This window comes from Myzus persicae, unplaced genomic scaffold, assembly GCF_001856785.1.
Source record: "Myzus persicae strain clone G006 unplaced genomic scaffold, MPER_G0061.0, whole genome shotgun sequence".
In the NCBI taxonomy this organism is placed as follows: domain Eukaryota; kingdom Metazoa; phylum Arthropoda; class Insecta; order Hemiptera; family Aphididae; genus Myzus; species Myzus persicae.
The window spans coordinates 81,105-107,208 of NW_019104198.1; the positions used below are offsets into that span (position 1 = coordinate 81,105).

General features: G+C 26.3%; 4 protein-coding genes and 3 long non-coding RNA genes across 15 annotated transcripts; 3 read left to right on the top strand and 4 right to left on the bottom strand.

Moving 5' to 3' along the window:
• Positions 1-1,619: 1,619 nt before the first annotated feature.
• On the bottom strand, positions 1,620-8,149 carry LOC111039853. 4 transcript variants are annotated; one of them, XM_022323504.1, is made up of 5 exons: positions 7,815-8,149; positions 7,254-7,366; positions 4,481-4,537; positions 2,938-3,034; positions 1,620-2,450 (listed from the first exon to the last, which is right to left on the bottom strand). In XM_022323504.1, the coding sequence occupies exon 5, from the start codon at positions 2,443-2,445 to the stop codon at positions 2,113-2,115; it is 333 nt and encodes a 110-aa protein (XP_022179196.1). In that variant the 5' UTR covers positions 2,446-2,450; positions 2,938-3,034; positions 4,481-4,537; positions 7,254-7,366; positions 7,815-8,149; the 3' UTR covers positions 1,620-2,112. The 4 variants fall into 4 exon arrangements, with proteins under 4 accessions (XP_022179196.1, XP_022179195.1, XP_022179193.1 ...); XM_022323503.1 differs by lacking the exon at positions 7,254-7,366; XM_022323501.1 differs by lacking the exons at positions 4,481-4,537; positions 7,254-7,366.
• An 89-nt stretch (positions 8,150-8,238) lies between these two features.
• Positions 8,239-11,193, top strand: LOC111039860. 5 transcript variants are annotated; one of them, XR_002605149.1, is made up of 5 exons: positions 8,239-8,730; positions 8,852-8,971; positions 9,874-10,018; positions 10,790-11,015; positions 11,074-11,193. It is a non-coding gene; the product is annotated as an uncharacterized LOC111039860 (long non-coding RNA). The 5 variants fall into 5 exon arrangements; XR_002605147.1 differs by having other exon boundaries at positions 8,239-8,484; positions 8,624-8,730; positions 10,790-11,103; XR_002605148.1 differs by having other exon boundaries at positions 8,239-8,484; positions 8,639-8,730; positions 10,790-11,103.
• A 2,125-nt stretch (positions 11,194-13,318) lies between these two features.
• Positions 13,319-13,855, bottom strand: LOC111039851. Its single transcript, XM_022323500.1, has one exon. The coding sequence runs from the start codon at positions 13,853-13,855 to the stop codon at positions 13,319-13,321; it is 537 nt and encodes a 178-aa protein (XP_022179192.1).
• Positions 13,856-14,070: 215 nt separating this feature from the next.
• Positions 14,071-14,449, top strand: LOC111039861. Of its 2 annotated transcripts, none has more exons than XR_002605150.1 (2): positions 14,071-14,271; positions 14,330-14,449. It is a non-coding gene; the product is annotated as an uncharacterized LOC111039861 (long non-coding RNA). The 2 variants fall into 2 exon arrangements; XR_002605151.1 differs by having other exon boundaries at positions 14,071-14,228.
• Positions 14,450-16,392: 1,943 nt separating this feature from the next.
• LOC111039856 lies at positions 16,393-18,458 on the bottom strand. Its single transcript, XM_022323506.1, has 3 exons — positions 18,082-18,458; positions 16,819-16,932; positions 16,393-16,593 (listed from the first exon to the last, which is right to left on the bottom strand). The coding sequence occupies exons 1-3, from the start codon at positions 18,333-18,335 to the stop codon at positions 16,458-16,460; spliced, it is 504 nt and encodes a 167-aa protein (XP_022179198.1). The 5' UTR covers positions 18,336-18,458; the 3' UTR covers positions 16,393-16,457.
• A 219-nt stretch (positions 18,459-18,677) lies between these two features.
• On the top strand, positions 18,678-24,360 carry LOC111039855. The gene is made up of 2 exons (XM_022323505.1): positions 18,678-18,846; positions 23,023-24,360. The coding sequence occupies exon 2, from the start codon at positions 23,706-23,708 to the stop codon at positions 24,240-24,242; it is 537 nt and encodes a 178-aa protein (XP_022179197.1). The 5' UTR covers positions 18,678-18,846; positions 23,023-23,705; the 3' UTR covers positions 24,243-24,360.
• Positions 19,430-25,687, bottom strand: LOC111039859. Its single transcript, XR_002605144.1, has 4 exons — positions 25,227-25,687; positions 20,414-20,461; positions 20,224-20,358; positions 19,430-20,078 (listed from the first exon to the last, which is right to left on the bottom strand). It is a non-coding gene; the product is annotated as an uncharacterized LOC111039859 (long non-coding RNA).
• Between the last annotated feature and the right edge of the window lie 417 nt (positions 25,688-26,104).

Here is a 26,104-nt window from a genome sequence, read left to right on the forward strand (position 1 = left end):
TAAAAATAGTCCAATAATACTAATTAATAATACCCATAAAGCTTGTTCTGTTCCACAGTGTTCAAATAGGTAGGCAAATATTACAATTATTTACACTTAATTTTTGGCCAAGTATTTATTTTGTAGTATTTATTTTTAAAATTGTTTTTTTAGATACAAAGGATAATATATAAATTCATTTATTTCCTAAATACACGCGTTAAGGAAAACATGGGAGGTATCTACTATAAAAGATTACAAAAAATCTATAAATATGACTGTTGTTTATAGTGAACATTTCCCTTCATCAGGTCATTCTTAGAGTGGAACATTTTTCAACGTTGAATCTAATATAACGCCAAGTACCTATTAATTTCTTATTCAAACATGTAAAAGAAATAGATTATCAAGCCATCACTATACTGTTGAATTGTCTAAACATAATAGAATTACTATAAATATACAATATGTCTGTATTATTTGGTAATATAATATTTTTGAGGTCAACTACTTAAAAAGATTTCTGAAATAGGCAACCACCACGATTGGGGGGAGGGGGGGATACCAATGACAACAACCATTTTAGCATTGACTGTCGCGTAATGATATCTAATATAATTTATAAACAAACTGATACATATTTTATTTATTTGTGTGTTATTTTCAAATATTGGCAATACAACTTGCTTAATAGATAACATTCTATACTTGGTATAAGGATAAATATTATAAATATATAATTATTCAATGTAATACTATTAAGGTAATTTTAAGAAATAGGTTGGTGTCATCATTTTATATTGAAGGGACTACAGTCATGGATACCATTGGACATCATAACACTTGTACAAATATATTTGTAATTTAATAATGATCACCCTCATCAGGTGAAGTATACAATTTGATATTACATTGGTAGATTACATTAATACTTATTGTTATTTTATACATTTGTAAATAAATACATTTCTTCATATATTTATATAATATAGGTGTAAAAGGACTATATTTTTTGTGAGACAGTGTTGACAGCAATTTAATTATAAAATATATTATTAAAATCCTAATTCTAAGGATTGCTTGTAAAACACAATACTACAATAAGGTTAATCAATATTATGCTGAATTGTAATTGTATGAGCTTAATACAAAATGAGGTATATTTATGAATAATTGTGGGCACATAATATTTTAATAGGAATTCCATAACAAATGGTTTTTATTCATTTTGTATTATGTATATATAAATTCAACTTATCAAATGTTAGTTTATACAATTAAAAAATAATTTATTAGGATAAATACATTTAAATTAGTAATAATAATTAATTTACATATTTTTCCTAATTTTAAAAATGCTGCTTAGATTTCTAAAATATACTACTGTTTTTAAGTTAACAATAAGAACTAATTTTGTAAATATCCTCTAAAATTAAAACTAGGAACTAATTTTTTTTCCTGTTAATAAAAACAGAAATGTTTACCACGATACTGCCACAGTGCCACCAGGTCCCGTATTGAAACTATACTACATAAAATCGCATCATTCATGACGCGGAAAAAGCGATTGTTCTCTTTTGGGACAGAGTATAATAACTACCTATAATTTCTTCTATAAAGTAACCTTAAAATTGTTTTTTAAATTTTTCTCTGATTAAAATTTAGCATATTATTATAAAACTTAATTTTATACTCTGGCTTTTTACTAATGCCATTCTATTAACTGTTTAATTGCAGGTACTGATCCAGGGAAGGGTGACTAAGGTTAGGTTTACTAAGTGACTACATCCCTATTTGGATATGTTATATAAAAAATATATTTTTTTGTATAATAAATATTTCAAATGTCTTAAAGTCCAACAATTTAAGTTATAAATCAAATTGTTAATATTGTCATTACTTCTAATTTTTATAGTTATCTATAATCTATTATGAAATTATCTACTTACCAAAATTATTATTGTATTTTTTCTGATAAAAAGTGTAGCCCCCTGTTTTCAGTTTTGTGAATGATTAATTATCATTGTTCAGAAATTGATACTTTTGTATAAAACCTACTTGGCTATTTAACTGCAAATCATATAGATGAAGAAAATGATGAAAAATCACTTTTTAATAAGTTGTGATTACAAATTACAAGCCTCTCATTTTTTTCCCAATATAATCAAACATATCCTCTGGAGAATCTAAATATTCTGATAGAATAACAACTCCAGTACAAAGGTAAGTGTTAAGATCAAGATCCGTCAGATCTTTCACTGCGTCTCTTATACATTCTTCCATGTCGACGAGTTCTCTTGCTGTAAATTTTTCAGGTACTCTGCCATTCACATTATTCAAATGTTCTGTTAAAGTTATGTACACTTTGCCCGGTTTATCATTTGAATAATGAATATCTTCTTGGATATCTTTTAGAAGTTCATAAAAGAAGAATTGCTCCTTGTTGTATCTGTGAATGTTCTCCATGATATCTGTAACATTTGAAACATTCAATATCATTAATCACAAATGTATTTATTTGGCATGAGATAACTGCCTATAAAGTATCAGTTTGACTGAAAATAAACTCATGGGTTACTAAAATGTGATATAAATATTTTATATTTCTCAACTGTTATTATGTAGTCATATTAATCTATATTTGATATCAATTATATGTAGATAAATACGTCCATAAATAAAATATTTCTATCGTCAATAGAAAACAAGAATGCCCATAAATGTTATTTTGTTATTTTTTTGAAAAAGATCTAATATATTCTATAATTAATTATTTATTATACATTTTTACTAGATATATTACAAAGCACTGTTATGAAAGTGAAGGGTACGTTTTGTAGAAATTTGATACTACAAAACTAATAATGGATATAAATATAATAAGAAAGATTTAAGTAATATGTACATTTAGTTCTGAGTAGTTATTAGTTAAGACATCAATCAAATATTTATTCTTACCTAGTTTCAATTTCTTAAAGAAATATCAATAATACAAATTGGCGATGTATCTGTACTTCTGGTTGGCAGAAATGAAACAATATCTTCTACGCTTGAACTACATGAAAAAATAAAACACCATTATTATTTTTAATTTAAAACTATTATATTCACCAAGGTTATACATCAAATGTTAGACCTTCCAATTGTGTTAATGTGTTATTGTTAGTCTCCCGTATCGGTAGTAACCTCTTAGTTATTAATTAGTTTTGCAGAATGTAAGACAACACTGTCAGAAAATTAGCCATGTCTTGCTCAATTGTTAACAAGATCATGTTTGGATTAAACATTATGTATGTGTTTTGCATAAAAACATGAAAAACTGGTACTACTGTGTTACAATGTTTTCAGGATTGAGCAAGGTACTTAGATACCACAATAATAGTATCTCGTTATAAAGTATAGAGTACATTAAGTATCTAAATACAACTTTCAAGATACTAACCGTACAAAGATATTTGAAATGTTTAATGAGCTTGTTTAAGTTAGGCTATACTTAAAAACAACTTATTGTTTAATATATAGTCAGGGTTTGGCAGTATCTTACAAGTATTTTAGGTAAAATTGAATCTTGTGTCTTGAGTCCCGGTACAGTTATAAGTAGTAACTAGTATTTTGTATTGCAATACATTAAAGCTATAGTTTGAAAAATAAATTTTTTAACAACTATTGCACCTATACTCGGGTAAGGTATATAATGCTTCTATAGCCACGCTACTTTAGAGGTTTAGCCTACATGGGGGGTATTTAATTGTATATGATAAAATTAATTTTTTAAATATACATGGTAATTATCACATTGTTAAATTATTTTTTTTTTCGATTCATTATTCGGTTATATAAATAATCCTACAATGAACAGATTGCATGATATTACTTTTGTAAAAGTATAATTATTAAAAGAAAATGTGTTATATACAAAATAAAGTAAATGGATAACCTAGACTATTATTATTGTTCATTGTAATTGAACATTATAAAATACCAAAATTACTATAATTCAATATCCATTACCTAAAGTAGTATTATAATAAATCTTGTAAAAGATACTTTTTAAAGGTATTCAAGTATGGATACTTATTTTGTAAAATATTTTTTACCTCCTCTTAAAGTAATCAACTATTTAAAATAATTATATAATATATATAAATATAAGTTTTAGAAAACTCATGGTTAATTTTCTTGATGACTAGGTATCAAGTATTGTGTACCTACTACCTAGTATCATAATACTCTATAGACAAGTATCTAGTACCGTAATACTTCAAAGACAAATATCTAGTTTCTAGTATTATAATTTGCAATACTGCTTTTTAAGTATCTTGCCCATCACTGAATATAGTAATATATTACACAAGTAACTAGTAAGTAAAAGCTACCCAGTTAATAGCTACACAATTAATCAAGCATACATTTAAGTCAAACACTGTTAACACTTTTAAATTGATCACCTGTGATCAATTCATACTTCATAGAAAGTAAGTTAAAATCAAACAATACATACCAACTCTTAACCATCAATGTTTATTCATTATGGAAATTGAACAACATTATTATGATACTGAAAATAATAATCAGTTTTAAATTATATTTTTGTTTTAATATCATAATATCTATTCTGTTTACATAATTATAATTTATAGGTATAAGAACATTTTATTTACATATTATTTTCAAAAATATATTTGATTTCCATAGGCTGTATTTGTTTATAAATAAAGTTTGAATCTTATAGCTCTATAAAACAATAAAAAAAGCACCTAAACTATTTTTAATAAGCACACTAAAGTTGTATAATAGACTCGTACCTATTAATCTTGTTTTTTTATTATTTAATAATATATGAGTTTATAACTATACCTATAACAAGTTATAGTTAATTTAATATTCTGAATTGTAATTAAATACATAAAAATATATGTAAAAAATATTAAAAAGTTGATGGACACGGCCAGCAGACCTAGGGGGACAATGGATAAATGAAAATCACTGTTAATCAAACTATATATGTACATTTCCAAGATACACATGGGTACATTGTTGTATTAAAAATGTCATTAATACATTTGTGGATGACTTATATGTAATATAACATGTTTGTTTGGCCCTAATTAAACTATTTATAATATGTGCAGTCCACACATTATTTATTTTTTTATTATTACATATAATAACATTTTTGGAAGAGTGCTTATGATTGATTGTGAATACAGATACTTTAAGTTCCACTGTAATATAAAATTGTGATTTAAATTCTGCTTCAAGCCTAAATATTCTTACCAATGATAACTGAGTTGCTATAACTTTACTTTTAAGTATACCATTGTCTATGATATTTTGTACCTCACTTTGTACAAAATTCAATAGTACATGCGATTAAAATTGATACAATCTTTTTATAAGCTAAGAAATTGTATACTAAGTATTTATTATATTTGTTGACAGTCGTATATTAAATTTAAAATTTTCGTTGTCCCTTACATTATTTTTTATTTAAGTTTTATAGTAATCTAAAATGTTCATCATTCCTAATAATCATACATTTAAATTTAGTACTTTACCTATTTTGCAACAAAAATATACAGAATACATTCTTTGAAATTTTAAAATCTACTTGCCCACTATTTTTAAATTTATTATAATTGTTTATTTATTTAAATTTTATATTCTCAAGCATGTCTATCGTGTATGTTTTTTTTTTATATTTGAAGTCTGTAGAAAAAAAACGATGGATTGGTATTACACTTGTAAACATAAAATAGGTATTCAACACAACTTATTTAATTGAACAATAACATATTCGTATTCTCCCGGTCGTCAATAAGGTTAGGTTAAAAATGACAACATAGTATTATAAGACCTAGGGTTATAATTAAAGACTGGATTTTGCATAAAATGCATGTTGCTATTTTCAACATCATAGACATGCAGTCAATGAGTCTCCATAAATCATTACTTGATTGATTAAATATCAAAATGTTATAGTGCATATTTTTGCATATTCTGACGTTAGTGCATGTTTTGCATATTTTTGCATATTATATCAAAAAACCGTACAAATATACACCTAACAATCAAAAAATGTGTTGAACAAACATAGAAAACAGATTATAGGTACTTTTATTCAATATTAATATGAAATATTTTACATCTCAAAGAATAGTCGGGCGCTAAAAATAGGTTAGGTTGTTGTTTTTCCAATTAACATCCTACATTAAATTTTTCGTACTTTTTTTCTATTTATATCACTATATCACCAATGTATCTATTATTTAATTTTTTAACAATGTATCAATGATAAAAAATTAAATTACAATTTAACAAATTATATTGTTGTATTACATATTTGTTATATTATACATCTTACTTTTTGTTTATGAAAATGTTAATAAAACTAATAAATAATTATTACTTCAAAACTAAAATCAAATATAACATGTAATAAAAACTGAAATTTAATTTTGCATATTTTGCATCTTTTTCTTTTTTTAGTGCATGTTTGCATGCATATTTCAAAATTTTAAATGCATATAAATCCGGTCTTTAGTTATAATTATACCAATACATAAAAAAACATTGTTGGGGGGTAAGAAATATTTTTATTATGCATAGGTTACATATACTTATGATAAGGCATTTTAAAATTGAATTGAAAAAGCATAGAGTATTGTACATAAGTAAATTACATGGCAGGCCAATACAACACAGAAAAAGATAAGAGTACGATTGTTAACCCTGGCTTAAAAATGAACATGTTCCATAATGATCCAAATGCTCCATCAGAATTAAAGGTAAATACAATTTATTATTTTAAATTAGGTTGATAATAAATATATAAAACATGTATGTACATTAATGCAATAATTATAAAACAAAGGGCAATTTTATTTATTTCTGTAGAATTGCATTTTTATTTTGTTTAAAAATGAATATTTTTTTCTTAAATGTTATGTAAATTTTGATAGATTTTTAACTAGAGGTTTATATAAATATGATTTCATCGTTATTTATTATTGTAGACTTAAAAAGTGAAAATGCATGTTTCATTAATCCTGGTATTATCACTCATATCAAAGTTTGTTTAGATGATTATAATATAACTATTGATTTTGAATAAATATATCATAATACAGTGAAACCTGACTTAACAGATACCTCTCTGATCAACAGAATGATTAAGTCTCGGAGAAACTACCTGTCTGTAACGAACAATTTATACTTCAGACACAGACACTTAAATTTTTCCTTGATACCTTGATAACGGAAATCAATCATACCTCAAAGTCAACTATGTATTATGCAACAGCATAGCGTGAGGTGCAATGACCTGTCGTTAAAACTGGATGATGAAGGCACGGATTAGGACTGATCACAATTTACTCTTACATCCCTGATAACAATATTACTTTTATTTATAATTATGTATACATGTTTAGTTAACAATGAATGTATGCGTGTACCTATATGTAATATTTATTAATACCTAGTTACTATCTGATAATTTTCAAAAAAAAAACATTTTAAATAAATAGATACATGCCAATGGCCTACATGAGTTTAACTAAAAAGATAGAAGAACCTGCCTGAAATAGACAACTATATATAATGGATACCATTGATGACCCCAAGACTGTCAGTTAAATACAGATTTCAGATGAAATTATAGGAATAGAGACAACAGAAAAGTGTTTGCATCTACAGAAAATACACACACTTTTGACATTATTTTGTACACGCACACATAACACAAGTGACATAGGCTTCAACTCTATCCAGTATTTATAGTTTATGATCTAAAGTTGATGGTATACAAAGTTTGTTTCAAATTCCAACATTACCGTGTACCGACCGCGGACAGCTGATACAGAGTTGAAGAGTCTGAGTAGATATAAAACTGGTCGCACTACTAATTTGTTAAACAAAAGATTTTGCACCAGTGGTCTCCTTTGAAAATCTAAACGATTTATAGATTTTGTATAACGAATATCAAATAACTTTTTATGGAAACAAATTTATATTAAGCAAAACACATTGACAACGTGAGAAATGTTGTACGACTGAGATGGCATAAAACAGCGTTGATACTTTGATAGAAGATTGGAATAATTTGAAATTTGGATCTAAACAAAACAGTATGAATATTCCATATATTTAAATTGTACACAAACAAAATGATGATAAAAATGATAGCAAAGTATTTTCAACTTAATCAGTGTAAGCAAATATATAATGATAACAGTTATCCAATCAATAAAATATCATATACAAAACTTTACTGATAATTAATACATACCATTACTAAAATACCTATTATGGAAGAGAATAAATAAGTAATTATTTTATATTTAGTCTTGCTGCATACGATGACTTTACTATTTAAAAACATCAGTAAAGATTCGTAAGGTTGTTGAGGTGCTTCGTTGCAGAAATCAAATTGTCACTATTTACGTAAAATTACACAATTACTGAGATTGATATGGAGTCTAAGGTTTCTATCAAAGTTAAGTGGTAAATACTAAATAGACAAGTAAACTACGATTATTATAATATTTATCTTACTTATATCATTCGACACAAAATAATAATGTCATACACTTTTCATTTTGTATCCTTAAAATGTTCGTGCCACCGAAAACGATTCATCAAGGTATTTTTTATTCAGTTGAAAATGTTTAACAAATACAGATGAGATATTCAAACTTATCGACTTATTACTGTATGCTGATGAAGGAAATACACCTAGAAGGTAATTGGGTAAGTTTAATTAAGAAAACCAAATTTTATTAATGAGAATTATTTTCTCCTACAATTTACTATGGTTTACCTAATATAGAAATTATTTAAACTTCTGTAACTTTCCAATTATGGTTTACAGCAACAAAAATAAATCCAGTTGCTTGAAAAATAGATAAAAAAAAACCGTTCAATTAAAAAAACAGAGGAGACTTCATAAACATGGTCGGAATATAAACTCGGTGTCCTTACTAAATGTTATGTAAGTATAAGAAATGATACGCATTACCTAATAAGTAGAAAAATTGTATCAATTCATGAGAATTCTAATTGAAATAAACTACATAAAACTGATGAACAAAAACATTTTATCTGTTTATGTTATGTTCTTATTATTGAAAACACAATACTGATTATTGTTCAAATTTTTTTTTATATTTCATTTAAATAATCCATTAATATTTACCTAAATAACTAACCCAATAGTTTCAATATCGCTAGTTATATTCATATGCTGTAGACAAAATAGTTAATCATTTATTGATGTTATGAGAAATTTTTTTATTTATTATCGTTATAGAATCCCTTGGCAGTAAAACTATAAAACTATTTTAATGTTGAACAAATATGATTCCTTACTGAATTGCTAATTGCGTCAGAAGTTATCATATGATATATGGGATTTACAATAATTGGTATCATTATTTGGTATTTAAAAATTCTAATTTAATTAACTCATATTTCTTTTTCATTTAACAGCGTAGAAGTTCTCTTAAAATTGGCCCAGTCTTCCAAAAAAAAAAAAAATAAATATAAAAAATAACTACTTTAAAAATGTATAATATAAAAAGTCAAAAGACAATTTTTGGATCAAATAAAAATGTAAATCCTGTACAAACAGTTATTGATACATTCACTTTAGAATTACTCGAAATGAAAATGTATTTCTCCATATTATTGTAATTCAAGAGTGCATATACAGTGTAAACAATTGACACAACAAAAACAAGATTTAATTATCAGACATAAATTAAACAAACTTATTTTATTTAATAATGTTCAATCTGACTTGTATAATATTGGTAATATATGGGATTTACAATAATTGGTATCATTATTTGGTATTTATAAATTCAATAAACTTAACTGACATTTCTTTTTCAGTTAACAGCGTAGAAGACCTTTCAAAATTGGCCCAGAGTCTTCAGAAAAAACAAAACGGATTTCATTTGAATTCAAAACACAAAAGAAACTACAGGGGTGGATAATACAGAACGAAATGTCCCTGTTCGATGTTAATCTCATAAATGTAAGTAAAAACTATACACTGCAAGAAGATATATAAAATAATAAAATACAATACTGCAATTCAAGTTCTGTAAATATATCTTATTAGATTAACATTAGATCATGCTCGTCAGTGTGAAATGTAAATGCGCTAAAGTCATGCACTCAGGAACAGCATATATTTTTAATTATTTGAAGTTTGTAAATAAATGTATCGTGTTACTTTTAAAAACTATATGAAATCATTGTTACAATTTATTTTCCACTGATATGTTAAATTAAAATTAAGAAATAACATTTTTGAAGCAATCAAAACAGATTTTGTATTTTTGCAAATTTAATTGTTTAATGTATGTTTGTTGTGCTCCAATGATAAGCATCACTTAATTAGTATAGGCATAGTGTAATAATTTATATGAATTCTAATTTTAATAATCTACAAATAAAAGATTAATAACAACTTTTTCTCCTTCTATGTTATGTTTTTGTTATTGAAACACAATACTGATTATTTTTCAAATTAATTTTAATAATCTCAATTGTTAATTATATTCATATGTTGCTGACAAAAAAGTCAACCGTTTATTATTGTTATAGTAGCCCGCAGAGAGTAAATCTTAATAACTTAAATCGTTATGAAATGTTAAGCAAATAAGATTTATTACTGAAACACTAAATTTGTACACATAATTATGGTAAATTATGTATGGGTTTATGACTCGTTTTATGATGACTATCATCATTAATTCATATTTATAAATTCAACAAAACTTAACTGTTTATTCTTTTTCAGGTACAAGACAAATTGGCCAAACAAAATGGCCCAGTCGGTGTCTTCTTAATTAAAAACATTTCATTTGAATTCAAAATACAAAACATACTACACCAATGTGGTTTGAATAGAACCAAATGTCAATGTTCTATGTTTATCTCATAAACATATGAAAAAATCATCCACTTTATGAAAAGAAATTAAGTAATTTAATACAATGTCAACTCACAGTTAAACAGCTACAATAGTAAGCGATTGTCAATAACTTTTTTTTTTTTATTAAAAATTAACTTTGAATACCAAAGAAGTTACATGAAGTCCTAAGAAGCAGCAAAGTATTGTTAATTATTGCCTAAGGTCCGGCCAAACTACAGACTGACATTGTTGATTGACAATTTACTCATATCCAGATTCAATCGTTTTTTATATTATAGCTGGGACAATAAATTAACTAACTTGTTGCATCAACATACGACCGCTGACTACCGTTAATACATTATTGTTTTTGATTTATAAACCTCTAAATTCGCAATACTATATGCTGTTGTATATACCAATATTACTTTATGCTAAATAGTTAAATTGTTCATATTCTGTATTCATAATAATAGGCCAACAAAGCAAATGAACTGAGGCTTTATTTTTTACTTTTTAATTTTTTATTTATCTTCGACTACATTTCTTTTATGCACCTCGGATATTCAAATTGCGTTATAAGAACTTTATTGTTAGGTATACTATGGTCATTTATAGCAATTTTTGTAATTTATTATTTTGGTATTAGCATATTAGTTAGGCATCTATAACTTAAGTGTTTAAATTCTTATTTGAATGTTTCATTGTTAAATCAATACTAGTTCTAAAAAATATCTTATTTGTTTATCATTGGACCATGTTGGTCAGTGTAAAATATTAATGCTATTATGTCATGCACTCATGAAGTTATGAACCATTAGCAATACCTTATTATTATTACCTAACCTAACCTAAATTTTATCAATTCGTAATAACTCTAGTATAAATAAACTACTTAAATCTGAAGAATTAAAACTTTTTATCAGTTTACATTATGTTTTTATTATTGAAACACAATACTGATTATTGTTCAAATTATTTTTTAATAATCTCAATTGTTAATTATATTAACATGTTGCTGACAAAAAAGTCAAATGTTTGATGCTGTTATGAGCAATGTTCGTGGCTTATTATTGCAAAAGTAGCCAATAGACAGTTAAACTATATAACTATTTAACCATTAAACAAATATGATTCCACTCTAAATCGCTAAATATGTACATACAGCTATGTCATAATGGTGTGGTGTGCGTTTATTGATGACTTTTAGTATTATTTTTTAGTTGTAAATTCATTATAACTGAACTGGCAATTCTTTTTCAGGTTGTTCTGTCTAGCAGTCCATGCAAAAGTAGTCCAATCAGTCTTCCAAAAAAATAAGCATTTCATTTGAATTCCAAGAATAAAATAAATTATACGGGCGTGCCTTATACAGAACGAGACGTCACTGTTTACTGTATATCTCTTAAACATATGGAGAAATCATACACTGTAAGCAAATTAATTAAGTAATTTCCCCCGGGGTCATTTCACAATTAAGCAGCTACAATAATAGACAATTGTAAAAATGATTTTCTCCTAATCAACTTGGAATAATCAAATTAGATGGTGAAATCTTTGCGTTTTGAGAACTTTATTATTAATTGTTAAACATACTATTGTTGTACTAAGCAATAATAATATACTACAATCATTTGTAATTTGTATTATTTTGGTTTAGCTTATTAATTTGAAATGTATTACTTAAATGTTATGACTCTTATTGAGCGTTTCATTGTTAAATCTTACAAGTTCTACAATAATATCTTATTAGATTATCATTACTATGCTTGGCACTGTACAATTTTATTGTCATAGTCACGAACTCTTAAATAATATACATTTTAAATTTTTTTAAGTTAATGAATAAAATGTATCATTGTACTTTTAAAAAACTACATACAAATGATTGTTACATTCTATTTTTCACTAAAATCATGTTTTTTATTAAAATTATATTTTAACGAGATTTTAACAGACACTACTTAATTTAATTTAAAATGCGCTGACATTAAATCATAAGATTTTCTTATATTTTTGATGATTTTTAGTGTTATAAACTATATAACAAAGTTGAGAACTTACCAGTGTCTTCAGCCATGGTAATTAGTATTGCGCTATAGCGCATAGTGTTCTGTTGTTGTATTTTACTCACACAATTTTTATCAAATCTTAACACTCATTCTTTAGACAAATATAATAAGAATTATAATATAAATATGATATAGGTAATAGTCATGTAAATAATAATAATAAATGTACAGATATGACATACCAGTATAATAATCACATATACAATAAGATTACAATTTAAAATTAATAATACTAATATAATTAACATAGTCATAAGCAACATAACATACGTTTACAAATTAATTTACATGCCCAAAAGAGGTCAGGCGTTGTCATCCAAGTTCAATTCATCGGAGTTCACATTCAAAATACATGGTTCTCATCGGTCATAAACTCATCAATCATGAAGTCCATGTTCCATAATTTTTCTTCCTCGCCAACTGCATATTCGATACAATTTTTCCACAAGTCCGAATTTACTCTTTGGACGCCTTCAATTGATAGTCGTTTGACATCACGAATCTTTAAAGTTGAATTATCCATTCTGACAAAATTTTTTATGGCAGACCATATAAGCTCAATTGGATTGAGCTCGCGATGATATGGTGGTAAACTAAGTATATGTATATTATGTGTCTTGACTGTTTCATCTGCATATTTTTCGTAAATTGGCTTCAGTGTATTGACAATTTGAAATAGCTCTTCAGTAACCATAGAAGTATCTACAATGTCTCCTTTACTTTCAAACCAATTAATAATATCAGCTTTCGTTGTATTTTTTGTTGAGTATTTGTCCTTTTGCATGGACCGATAAAGAGTGTTGTCCATGACAATAACTGCATTGTGTTTGAGTCTAGGTAAAACATTTTCAAACCATTCACGAAAACATTTACCATACATTTTACCCTTTTTATCCTTATAGCCTTTAGTTTTTTCTTAGACTCTAAGCACAACAGACCGTCAGTGACAAATCCATCTTCAGAACCTAAATGGCAAACAATTAGAAGTTTCCCCTTCCAATTTGGTTTATCGCACCCAAATCTATTTGGAACGTCACCAGCACCGATCTTAGTCTTGCCCAAATAGTATATTTGGCGACCCTCTTCTNAAACAAAATGGCCCAGTCGGTGTCTTCTTAATTAAAAACATTTCATTTGAATTCAAAATACAAAACATACTACACCAATGTGGTTTGAATAGAACCAAATGTCAATGTTCAATGTTTATCTCATAAACATATGAAAAAATCATCCACTTTATGAAAAGAAATTAAGTAATTTAATACAATGTCAACTCACAGTTAAACAGCTACAATAGTAAGCGATTGTCAATAACTTTTTTTTTTTTATTAAAAATTAACTTTGAATACCAAAGAAGTTACATGAAGTCCTAAGAAGCAGCAAAGTATTGTTAATTATTGCCTAAGGTCCGGCCAAACTACAGACTGACATTGTTGATTGACAATTTACTCATATCCAGATTCAATCGTTTTTTATATTATAGCTGGGACAATAAATTAACTAACTTGTTGCATCAACATACGACCGCTGACTACCGTTAATACATTATTGTTTTTGATTTATAAACCTCTAAATTCGCAATACTATTTGCTGTTTATTTAAAGCAAAATACAAATTATTTATAAAATCGTTTATTTTTTTAATGAACATTTTAACCATAGTATCTACTTTATTTAAGTCCAAATACTTATGCCAATTTTCAGTGTTGATTAATAATTTTAAATGATTTTAAATAAATGTTTTATATCAAAATATCAAAATCTAAAGGTAGTGCTAATCAATCTAATTGCTATTGCTATGGCTATTACATTCTTTTGAATAATTGTAATTTACAATATACAATTAAAACATAACAAATACATTAATTAATATGTAGGTGTAATCAAATATTTTTAAATTAGTATCTTTCAATATTTGTATTAATAGATATAATGTTAATATGCTAAACAACCATATGTCATTACTTATAAAATAAAACCTTTATAGTTATTATTATTTATTAAGCATTTTTTTGTCTTTCTAATTTTAATTTTAATTAATTACAAGACTCAATTGCTGGATTATTCCGTTATTTTTTATTTTTTAATAAAACTTATGAAAGACATTATGCAATTTTTATATTACATGATCAATTTATAGTTTTTGAGTATTTACTCATTATAAGTAACCTTGTATGATTTTTGTTTTACTTCTATTTTTTTAGATAGCTTATCTTTTGAGTTACCTATATACATATATTGTAACAAGATAGTTAAATTGTTATATTTAATACTAATTATAATACAAGATTTACATTTATTTCTTTGTTTATTCATAACAAAAAATTGTTCTTAGCTGATACACTTTAATCTATTTTGCTTTTAATATATCTATTCATAACTGAAAAAGTATAAGTTAAGAATGACTAGTAATATATGCAATATATATCTTATGTATTATACAGCAGATAAGTTGAAAAGTGTCAATTTATAGATATTACATGTGTTGTTGTAGGGATATAAAAATTATGTTCAAGAGAAGTTGTATTTTGAACTCCCCTCAAACATAACTATTATGTTTTCATAGTATTATGATATCATAATTATTCAGATTCCGTTAAAATGTTGAAATTAATTTTCTCTTTTTCTTTAGTAAAATTATCTAAAAGATCAAATATAGCAGGGAGTAAATTGTTGTCATCAATATTTAGTTTTAAAGATTTGAACATCCAAGAAGATAAATGTAACAATTTTGCCAAGTTATAGATAGTTCAATAGGTCAAGGTCTCAGATCACCCCGATATAATACATTTTTTTTCTTCTTATTCTAATCATGGGTATAGAGTATTTTATCATATATTGGAGGGCATGTCGCTAGTAAGCAACTTGATTTACAGAGTGTCTAAATTGTCTTTCATCAATAACAAAAATGACTAATCCAAGAGTTGTTTTATTAATAAAAAAATAATACCAGTTGAAAACTAAATAAAACTAAATGTAAATATAGAAAATTTTATATTAAAATAAAAATTAGATTAAATTAAATCTATGTAGTCCTAGATACGACATTATTGTTTTAAATAATCAACATACAATTTTATTAAAACAGATTTCTGTAGGTACTAATCTATAGTTTCTATGAAAAAATGTGTGTTTAAAATTATATGTTATACGTTAATTGTGTATAAGTTTAATTTAGAGTTAAATAAGAAAAAAAATCACAAAATGCTTCTAGTGTTACAAGAGTATCACTAGATTTTGCACCACAATCTAACAGATGTAACATATATGTCCTCACTTTTAGAACTTTAGAAGCATAGATCGATGTTCTCCATCAGCATGAATCTTAAAAAGTATAATAATGAATATTATGCAAATTGAAAGGGAAATAGAGATAGACTCATATCTTATCATATTAAATTCAAATAGATGCAACAGATAAAGTAGTTGGCTGCTATTGCTTTATTACAATTCAAAACAGATAAATTAAAACAATAATAATTATTAAATATTTACAAGTTTTAAGTCATTACAAAGGTAAATTAAGTTTTTTTCAACAGAATCATCAATGACAGCATTTTTGGGTACCAGTTGCTTGCTAAATTTGCGTAGTAATGTATTCAAGGGTCCTATTTTCATCCTAAAAATAAAAATTATATTATCAATTATACACTATATATTACTGATTACCATTTTTTTTAAATATTTAACAAAAATCAACTATGCTTGATCCTCATATCTTATCATATTAAATTCAAATAGATGTAACAGATAAAGTAGTAAGCTACTATACCTTTATTACAATTTGAAACAGATAAATTAAAATAATAATAATTATTGAATATTTACAAGTCTAAGTTATTACTTATTATAAAGGTAAATAAAGTTTTTTTCAACAGAATCATTAATGACAGCATTGTTGGGTACCAGTTGCTTGCTAAATTTGCGTAGTAATGTTTTCAAGGATCTTATTTTCATCCTAAACATAAAAATTATATTATCAATTATACATTATATATTAATAATCACCAATTTTTTTAAAATATTTAACTAAAATCAACTAAGCTTGATACCTGCCAAGTACCTTTCACACTCTATCTGGGTATCAATTACCTAACGATTACCAAACAAGATATAACCAGATTCAAGGGACAACTGAAGACGGATCTTATAAAAAATTTTTAATTTTCATTCAACTGTGAAAAATGTGGCCAACACTTGGTTTTTAAAGGGCCACATAGTGGGGAACGTAACCACTGTCGTAGATAGTAAAGGTAGACGTAAGATACCTTCAGTATTATAACTACATTCACATTTTTTTAAAACCATTTCACAACTGTAGGCACATCAGATAAAGATTATATAAGATTTTATCCATGTCCCAGATACTTGTGGTTTACTTTTTGAGAGTTTAAATAATTGTTTTAATGGTTCATGATCTGTCACAAACAAACGACTATACATAAACTAATGACATTTACAAACACCAAAGATAATAGCTAATACCTCTGTATCTAACTGATCCACTGTTCCCCTGTATCTGAGAAAGGTCCCTTGCAAGCATAATACTAGGCTGTTCATCGCCATCTATGAAACCTATGGCTTAAAACTGAAATAATACCAAATCTAAAAGTTGCCACAACCAATGGCAAATCATTATTGTATAATACATGACAAGAATTTTCAGCGACTTTTACTAGTAAAACTTAATAACAGTTCCGTAACTTTTGAAAGAGAAAGCAATTAAAATTAATGGTAACAATTTAATAAACCTAAATATGATTTAAATTGTGCCACATTCAATGAAACAGGAGCATTTCAATAGCAATAACTGTACTTGGATTATGCTGCAAATCACTACCATTAACCGGTAAATAAGATAGTTAATAGACTCTTTACTTCACAAGGCTGAAGTGGAAAATGAGATAATTGAATATTATAGACAATAATAGGTAGCAGTGACAGCTGTGTCAGAATCAACCTCATAATCTAAAAAAGTATTATTATTAACAAAAACAGTGAATTGCATTACTAACAACATTATCAATCCCTAAATGATTCAAGAATTTTTATTTAATCTACACACATGGGAATTTTGTGTTTTTTTCAACAGTTAAAACAAACTTACGATTTAACAGCATTTTTACGTTTGGTTTTTCTATCCAAAACATTTGTCTTCTTCTTACATTCGTTTTTTTTCGACTTCTTACACACGAGTTTTTTCGACTTCTTACATTTTGGTTTTTTCGAATTTCTCCAAGGTGATTTGGATACAGGTTTGGACTGGCTCTCACTTGTGGATTCCGATTCATCACGTTCTTGAGAAGCGGCTGTACTTTCAATATCAATATCCATTACAATTTTGAATGCAGACTCAGACATTATTACACAGTGTAAATAGTGTAATTAACTATACTATACTCTGTTCAAAGGACAGTATCACTTTTGTCACCCGATTTTCGACAGTGCTGTCCCGCCAATGGCCGGTAAGTGAGCGGTCATTATCGCCTGATCCTTTGTGCTCGGGTTCGAGAGTGTAACACTACAATGTCCTTGGGCTGCGTTCATTGCGAGCGTAAACATATGGTTCTTATGCGTGGGTGTGTCGAGCTTAACTATATAGTTACGGAGGGAAAAATAAATCACCCCTATTTATTTATTCCATGATTTATTCACTTGTTTTTTTTTCGTGATACCATGTCTGTGCCAGGTGCAAAGCACATGGAAATTTCAAATTAGTTCAAATTACTCTTTGTGAGCTGCAGTGTAAGAGTGTAACCTACGTATTGTTTTTCTACCTCTATGACTGTGAAAAGCATTTTCTGTTTTCTTCATTCATTATTTTTTATTAAACAATGGAAGACATCAATTTCCACTAAGACGAAATCCTGAGGTAAATATAAATTATTCAATTAATATTTAATAATTTTATTATGATGATACCGTGTTGTCTCCATCTTAGAAAAACGTACATTGTACAACATAACAACTGGTTCAGCAGAACCAATTTTGTATTGTTAGCTTTAATATTATAGTGAATTTATCTATGATAAAAATTAAAGGTTCTAATAGTATCTGTAACATTTAGTCGTTTAATTACTGTATTTGAATTTTTAAATTACAGTTCTGCAACTTAGTTGTTATTTATTTATAAATTAAATTTTTAGGGCTGACATTTTGGGGGTCTTTTTTTATTTTTGATAAGACTAAAAAGTATGATAAATGATTATTATTTAGTATAACTATTGTATTCTTTGTTTCTATGGAAATAATATCTGTGTTTATATAATATTAAATATTTGAATAACTTTAATAAACTTAAAAAATATATCTATATAAAATTCATACTTAATCAAATTTAATTTTTCTTACTTTCATGTTTGAAAAATTTGTTAATAATTTTTCCACATCAATTTCTTTTGTATGATGTTGTATAATATTTAAAACTGAAATGTTGAACAGTTGCTCTTGTCCAGTTGAGTAAATAGTTTTCAAAAAAAGTAAATAGTTACTCAAATAGTTTTTTATTATTTTAAGTTTTGAAAAAGACTATTCTACTGTTTTCTGCTAAATTATACATGCTCCTTATATATCAGGATACCTCGTAGCAAAGTCGTTTTCGAGAATAAATGAGGCAAGCATTAATATACTATTCAAATTCTTATTTTTTATAATTTCTTTGACTGATATCAGTTGACTTGTTAAATCAGAACTTATATCTGATTGATACATTTATATAAAGTCATATGATCCTTTAAAAGTATTTTTATCTGGTCCTAAAAGTGTTTGAGGTTTCAAAAAATTGAAAATGCTCCTAACGTTAAATAAACCTTTAAAGCGATTTTTAAGTTGACATATTATTGTGTCAACAGTTGGTAAAAATACTTTTATTTTAAAATTACCTTATGTGATATTTATCCTTCTGTCACCATCTACTTCATCAAAAAACAATCTTGGTTTTTTTTTGGCAAGTCTCTTTATCATCAGTTGGAATAACCCATTTAATTGCCAGGTTGCTTACATTTTCAACTATACTACATTGTCTACAATAGTAATTCCTTAGTTGCTGCATACAAGTATAACCTAGTTAATCTATCTAATAATTTCTGGTGGTCTTGGTTGCTTCTGAAAAACGCGTTCCCACAAACAAAAAATAAGCAAAAATTTAAAAGATTCTATTTTTTTTTTATCAAAATTGCTATATGTTTTTCATCTACTTTTATTATTTGATAAACTCAAGTATGTTAATAATTGTATGACTCCAATATACCTTTCTTTTAATGCAGATACTGACTTGCCTAGCCTTGTCTCCCTGCGGGTAAGACAAACTTTTTCATACTAGTCTAATATTGTTTTGGCCGTGTCATCAACTAATGCAAGTGACATCCATTTAAGACAACTAGAACTAAAAAAAATTGAATATAGACTGTAATGTTGTAAAATAGTTGGATGCAACTTACTTCGATTTTGCTGCATTGTGTATTCGACACAGTAGAAAATGTTGTCAACTAAAATATTTAAAAAAATACCGCATAATATTATTTACAGTTGTGTGAAGAATGTTTTATTATAACTAGGTAGGTAAATGATATAAATAGTAACCTAAGTAAATTTAAAAAAAACCTTAACCGCCCAGTATTTAATAACAGATATTAACCAACATTATCCAAACTATTTTTCTATAAACATATTTAATGAACCTCTCAATTTCTATATTTGTTCATCTTTTTTTATTTTCAATTTCCTTTTTACCTAAAATGTTTTGACATTGAAAATATTATAAAAATAACTTAAAAGACAGTATTAGATATACATAAGTTAAAGTATTAATACCAATGATAAATATAAGTATTGTGATGAAAACTATTCTATGAAAAATGAAAATAGAAAGTACTGAGTAACTTTGTAATAATGAATGTGTAATAATTTATAATACATAGAGCCATACATAGGTTAGGAAGATAATTGATGAATTATTATTTTGTATGTAAATGTAAACCAAGAGATATTTTAATTCTATTTTATGTTTGTATTTTTGTAGTGGTTACTTTAGTGTCTTAATAATATAAATAGGTATGTTTAGAAGACAAATTGAGTATTCGGTGTAGCCAACGCCAAGCTGATCTATGTTTTTCATCATAAATCTTTTATTATACACTAAATTTATGAAATGAAATTGATTTGCCGCCTTAGACGATAGACCTCAACCTTATACCAGAGAGTTTTCATGTAGTCTGTGCTTACTGCTTATATTAGTACTGAAGCATAAGGACTATGTTTACAGCGTTATCACTAATCAATTTTTAACTCCTTAATATTTATTATTTGAAATATATTTCAATTCAAAATACATTTTTACAAAAACAAGAAAATAATAATATAATCCCCATCATGGGCCACATTTGAAAATAAATTTGGGCCCTCTGGTATGACATTGCCTTGCTTGCCCGGGTGGTGGTTATGGTATTGGAATATTTAAAATATCCAAATAGCTCATGAAAAAATATTTAAGTAATTACACTAGAATTTTTTTTTATAATTTTTGTAAGTGAAACTAAAAAATAATGAACTTGATTTTCTTATTTTGGACAAGAATATTATGAATTTTTGACTACAAAATAACTTCAGTAAAAATGTTAACTTTAAACATTTAAAAAAAAGTGAGTTATCGAATTTTGATTTATTTTAGTTGCAATAAATACTACTTATGAAAAATCTGCCATAAGACAATCATCAATTCGTATGATTAATTTAGTTGTATTTGTCAGTATTTCTAGAAAAAAAATCAAAAAAATTTAAAATTTAAACTGAATATAAATAAATCGAACATACTTAAAGAACTTTGAAAATTATATAGATACCACATGTAATCATAATCCTAATATAAACATTTAGTGAAAATTTCTAACAAACTTTAAGTAAAAATTCCCATTTTACCATAATTGTGTTGTATTTTTTTTCTGATGCTTTTGAAAACTACTAAGGTTTTTTATTTTTATTTTTTTTATTTACAGGCATTTAAAATTTAAAATTTTTTTCTTAAATGTCAATAAAATTTTAATTTTTGCATCAAAAATCTTACACATTTTTTGTAAGATTACTGATATATTGTCACAATAGCAGTTGAAAGAGTCACAATTATTTATTTTGCAACTATTTAAAGTTCAAATTTTTACACAATTTATCAAATACAACATGTACAAATTATTTTGTAGATAAAAATGTATAAAATGTTCAACTCTTATAGCTAAGGATTAAAAATGTAAAACAAAGTTCTACGTAAGTAGGTTATTATGTAACCAAAAAATATAAAAAATATAGAAACACAGCTTTTTTACAGTTATTGTATGTTCAAATTTTGACAAAATGACATATGGAATAACCAAGAAAAATTATTCACAATATTTTGTCGTGTAATTTAAAAATATTATTTGTGGGTACTTGAAACTTTTAGAGTAGACATATTTTTTTAATAATAATTATTATTATTGTTATTAATTTCACCAATAATAGTAATGATTACAATATAAGAAGAAACAATAATAACAGTCTTGGTCTACTCATTATATATAGCCTATGACTGTGATATGAGTAGGAGTTATAAATAAAATATTTAACGGAAAAAATAATGATATAGCAAGATATGATTAACAATTACACAAAATAAACTTAAATAGAAATTTAATCTGACCTTACAACTAATTTAGCTAATAATGTTGATTATAATAGTGTATGTGGGAGATTTACAAAATCAATAGTATTAATTTATTATTAAATAATATACAATTGTTATCAAAAGAAAGTAAATTAATTTTTAAAGTAATACAAATTGTACAAAACACTAATAGAATATAAAATCTATCAATAATAGTTTTAAGTTTAGGAACAATAAAACCAATAGAATTATTGAGCCTTGTATTATAATTATGTGTAGATGTATCAATAATATTTCTGTGATCAAACATAAAAAGGCCTACATTTTTAAAGTATCAAGAATTTAAATTATATAGATTATTTTATTTAATACACATAAAATTGATTTATCAATACCTAGTTTTTATTATTTCAGTTTGTGTTACCTAGACAAAGGGAAATTATACTTAATGCATACAAGAACCAACTTACTCAAAACCCTAATGCTACAATGAATCATGTTAAAAAATCATTATCAAGAGAACTTGGAATTAGAGAGTCAACTATATGTAAAACAATCTTAGACTATAAATGGTCCAAAACAGTTTCGTCTCCTGATTGAACCAAAAACTTTATAACTGTCAAATATGAGGTGGATGATAATGATAAATGTGCTATACAACAGAAGGTACATCAATTTTGGTTTGATCATAAGTTACCGACGTTTAAAGAAATATTCCAAGTTGTTAAAAAAGATGAGAACTTATACTATATCTCTCATACCTCACTAGGTAGATTATTAAAATCTATGAACTTTAGGGGTGTGGAACAAGGTTGTAATAGAATTATGATAGAGAAACCTAAAATTGTTGTTAAGCGGAGGAAATATATAAGAGAAATACGACGATTTCGAGAAGAGGGTCGCCAAATATACTATTTGGGCAAGACTAAGATCGGTGCTGGTGACGTTCCAAATAGATTTGGGTGCGATAAACCAAATTGGAAGGGGAAACTTCTAATTGTTTGCCATTTAGGTTCTGAAGATGGATTTGTCACTGACGGTCTGTTGTGCTTAGAGTCTAAGAAAAAACTAAAGGCTATAAGGATAAAAAGGGTAAAATGTATGGTAAATGTTTTCGTGAATGGTTTGAAAATGTTTTACCTAGACTCAAACACAATGCAGTTATTGTCATGGACAACACTCTTTATCGGTCCATGCAAAAGGACAAATACTCAACAAAAAATACAACGAAAGCTGATATTATTAATTGGTTTGAAAGTAAAGGAGACATTGTAGATACTTCTATGGTTACTGAAGAGCTATTTCAAATTGTCAATACACTGAAGCCAATTTACGAAAAATATGCAGATGAAACAGTCAAGACACATAATATACATATACTTAGTTTACCACCATATCATCGCGAGCTCAATCCAATTGAGCTTATATGGTCTGCCATAAAAAATTTTGTCAGAATGGATAATTCAACTTTAAAGATTCGTGATGTCAAACGACTATCAATTGAAGGCGTCCAAAGAGTAAATTCGGACTTGTGGAAAAATTGTATCGAATATGCAGTTGGCGAGGAAGAAAAATTATGGAACATGGACTTCATGATTGATGAGTTTATGACCGATGAGAACCATGTATTTTGAATGTGAACTCCGATGAATTGAACTTGGATGACAACGCCTGACCTCTTTTGGGCATGTAAATTAATTTGTAAACGTATGTTATGTTGCTTATGACTATGTTAATTATATTAGTATTATTAATTTTAAATTGTAATCTTATTGTATATGTGATTATTATACTGGTATGTCATATCTGTACATTTATTATTATTATTTACATGACTATTACCTATATCATATTTATATTATAATTCTTATTATATTTGTCTAAAGAATGAGTGTTAAGATTTGATAAAAATTGTGTGAGTAAAATACAACAACAGAACACTATGCGCTATAGCGCAATACTAATTACCATGGCTGAAGACACTGGTAAGTTCTCAACTTTGTTATATAGTTTATAACACTAAAAATCATCAAAAATATAAGAAAATCTTATGATTTAATGTCAGCGCATTTTAAATTAAATTAAGTAGTGTCTGTTAAAATCTCGTTAAAATATAATTTTAATAAAAAACATGATTTTAGTGAAAAATAGAATGTAACAATCATTTGTATGTAGTTTTTTAAAAGTACAATGATACATTTTATTCATTAACTTAAAAAAATTTAAAATGTATATTATTTAAGAGTTCGTGACTATGACAATAAAATTGTACAGTGCCAAGCATAGTAATGATAATCTAATAAGATATTATTGTAGAACTTGTAAGATTTAACAATGAAACGCTCAATAAGAGTCATAACATTTAAGTAATACATTTCAAATTAATAAGCTAAACCAAAATAATACAAATTACAAATGATTGTAGTATATTATTATTGCTTAGTACAACAATAGTATGTTTAACAATTAATAATAAAGTTCTCAAAACGCAAAGATTTCACCATCTAATTTGATTATTCCAAGTTGATTAGGAGAAAATCATTTTTACAATTGTCTATTATTGTAGCTGCTTAATTGTGAAATGACCCCGGGGGAAATTACTTAATTAATTTGCTTACAGTGTATGATTTCTCCATATGTTTAAGAGATATACAGTAAACAGTGACGTCTCGTTCTGTATAAGGCACGCCCGTATAATTTATTTTATTCTTGGAATTCAAATGAAATGCTTATTTTTTTGGAAGACTGATTGGACTACTTTTGCATGGACTGCTAGACAGAACAACCTGAAAAAGAATTGCCAGTTCAGTTATAATGAATTTACAACTAAAAAATAATACTAAAAGTCATCAATAAACGCACACCACACCATTATGACATAGCTGTATGTACATATTTAGCGATTTAGAGTGGAATCATATTTGTTTAATGGTTAAATAGTTATATAGTTTAACTGTCTATTGGCTACTTTTGCAATAATAAGCCACGAACATTGCTCATAACAGCATCAAACATTTGACTTTTTTGTCAGCAACATGTTAATATAATTAACAATTGAGATTATTAAAAAATAATTTGAACAATAATCAGTATTGTGTTTCAATAATAAAAACATAATGTAAACTGATAAAAAGTTTTAATTCTTCAGATTTAAGTAGTTTATTTATACTAGAGTTATTACGAATTGATAAAATTTAGGTTAGGTTAGGTAATAATAATAAGGTATTGCTAATGGTTCATAACTTCATGAGTGCATGACATAATAGCATTAATATTTTACACTGACCAACATGGTCCAATGATAAACAAATAAGATATTTTTTAGAACTAGTATTGATTTAACAATGAAACATTCAAATAAGAATTTAAACACTTAAGTTATAGATGCCTAACTAATATGCTAATACCAAAATAATAAATTACAAAAATTGCTATAAATGACCATAGTATACCTAACAATAAAGTTCTTATAACGCAATTTGAATATCCGAGGTGC

Bases quoted from the DNA above. Each gene is read 5' to 3' on its own strand.
- LOC111039853 (XM_022323501.1), bottom strand. From the start codon at position 2,445: ATGGAGAACATTCACAGATACAACAAGGAGCAATTCTTCTTTTATGAA.
- LOC111039851 (XM_022323500.1), bottom strand. From the start codon at position 13,855: ATGTATGGTAAATGTTTTCGTGAATGGTTTGAAAATGTTTTACCTAGA.
- LOC111039856 (XM_022323506.1), bottom strand. From the start codon at position 18,335: ATGTCTGAGTCTGCATTCAAAATTGTAATGGATATTGATATTGAAAGT. The intron at 16,933-18,081 runs GTAAGTTTGTTT...TTTTATGTTTAG, and splicing joins CGTAAAAATGCTGTTAAATC to GATGAAAATAAGATCCTTGA. The intron at 16,594-16,818 runs GTAATAACTTAG...TTTTATTTTTAG, and splicing joins TTTATTTACCTTTATAATAA to GATGAAAATAGGACCCTTGA.
- LOC111039855 (XM_022323505.1), top strand. From the start codon at position 23,706: ATGTATGGTAAATGTTTTCGTGAATGGTTTGAAAATGTTTTACCTAGA.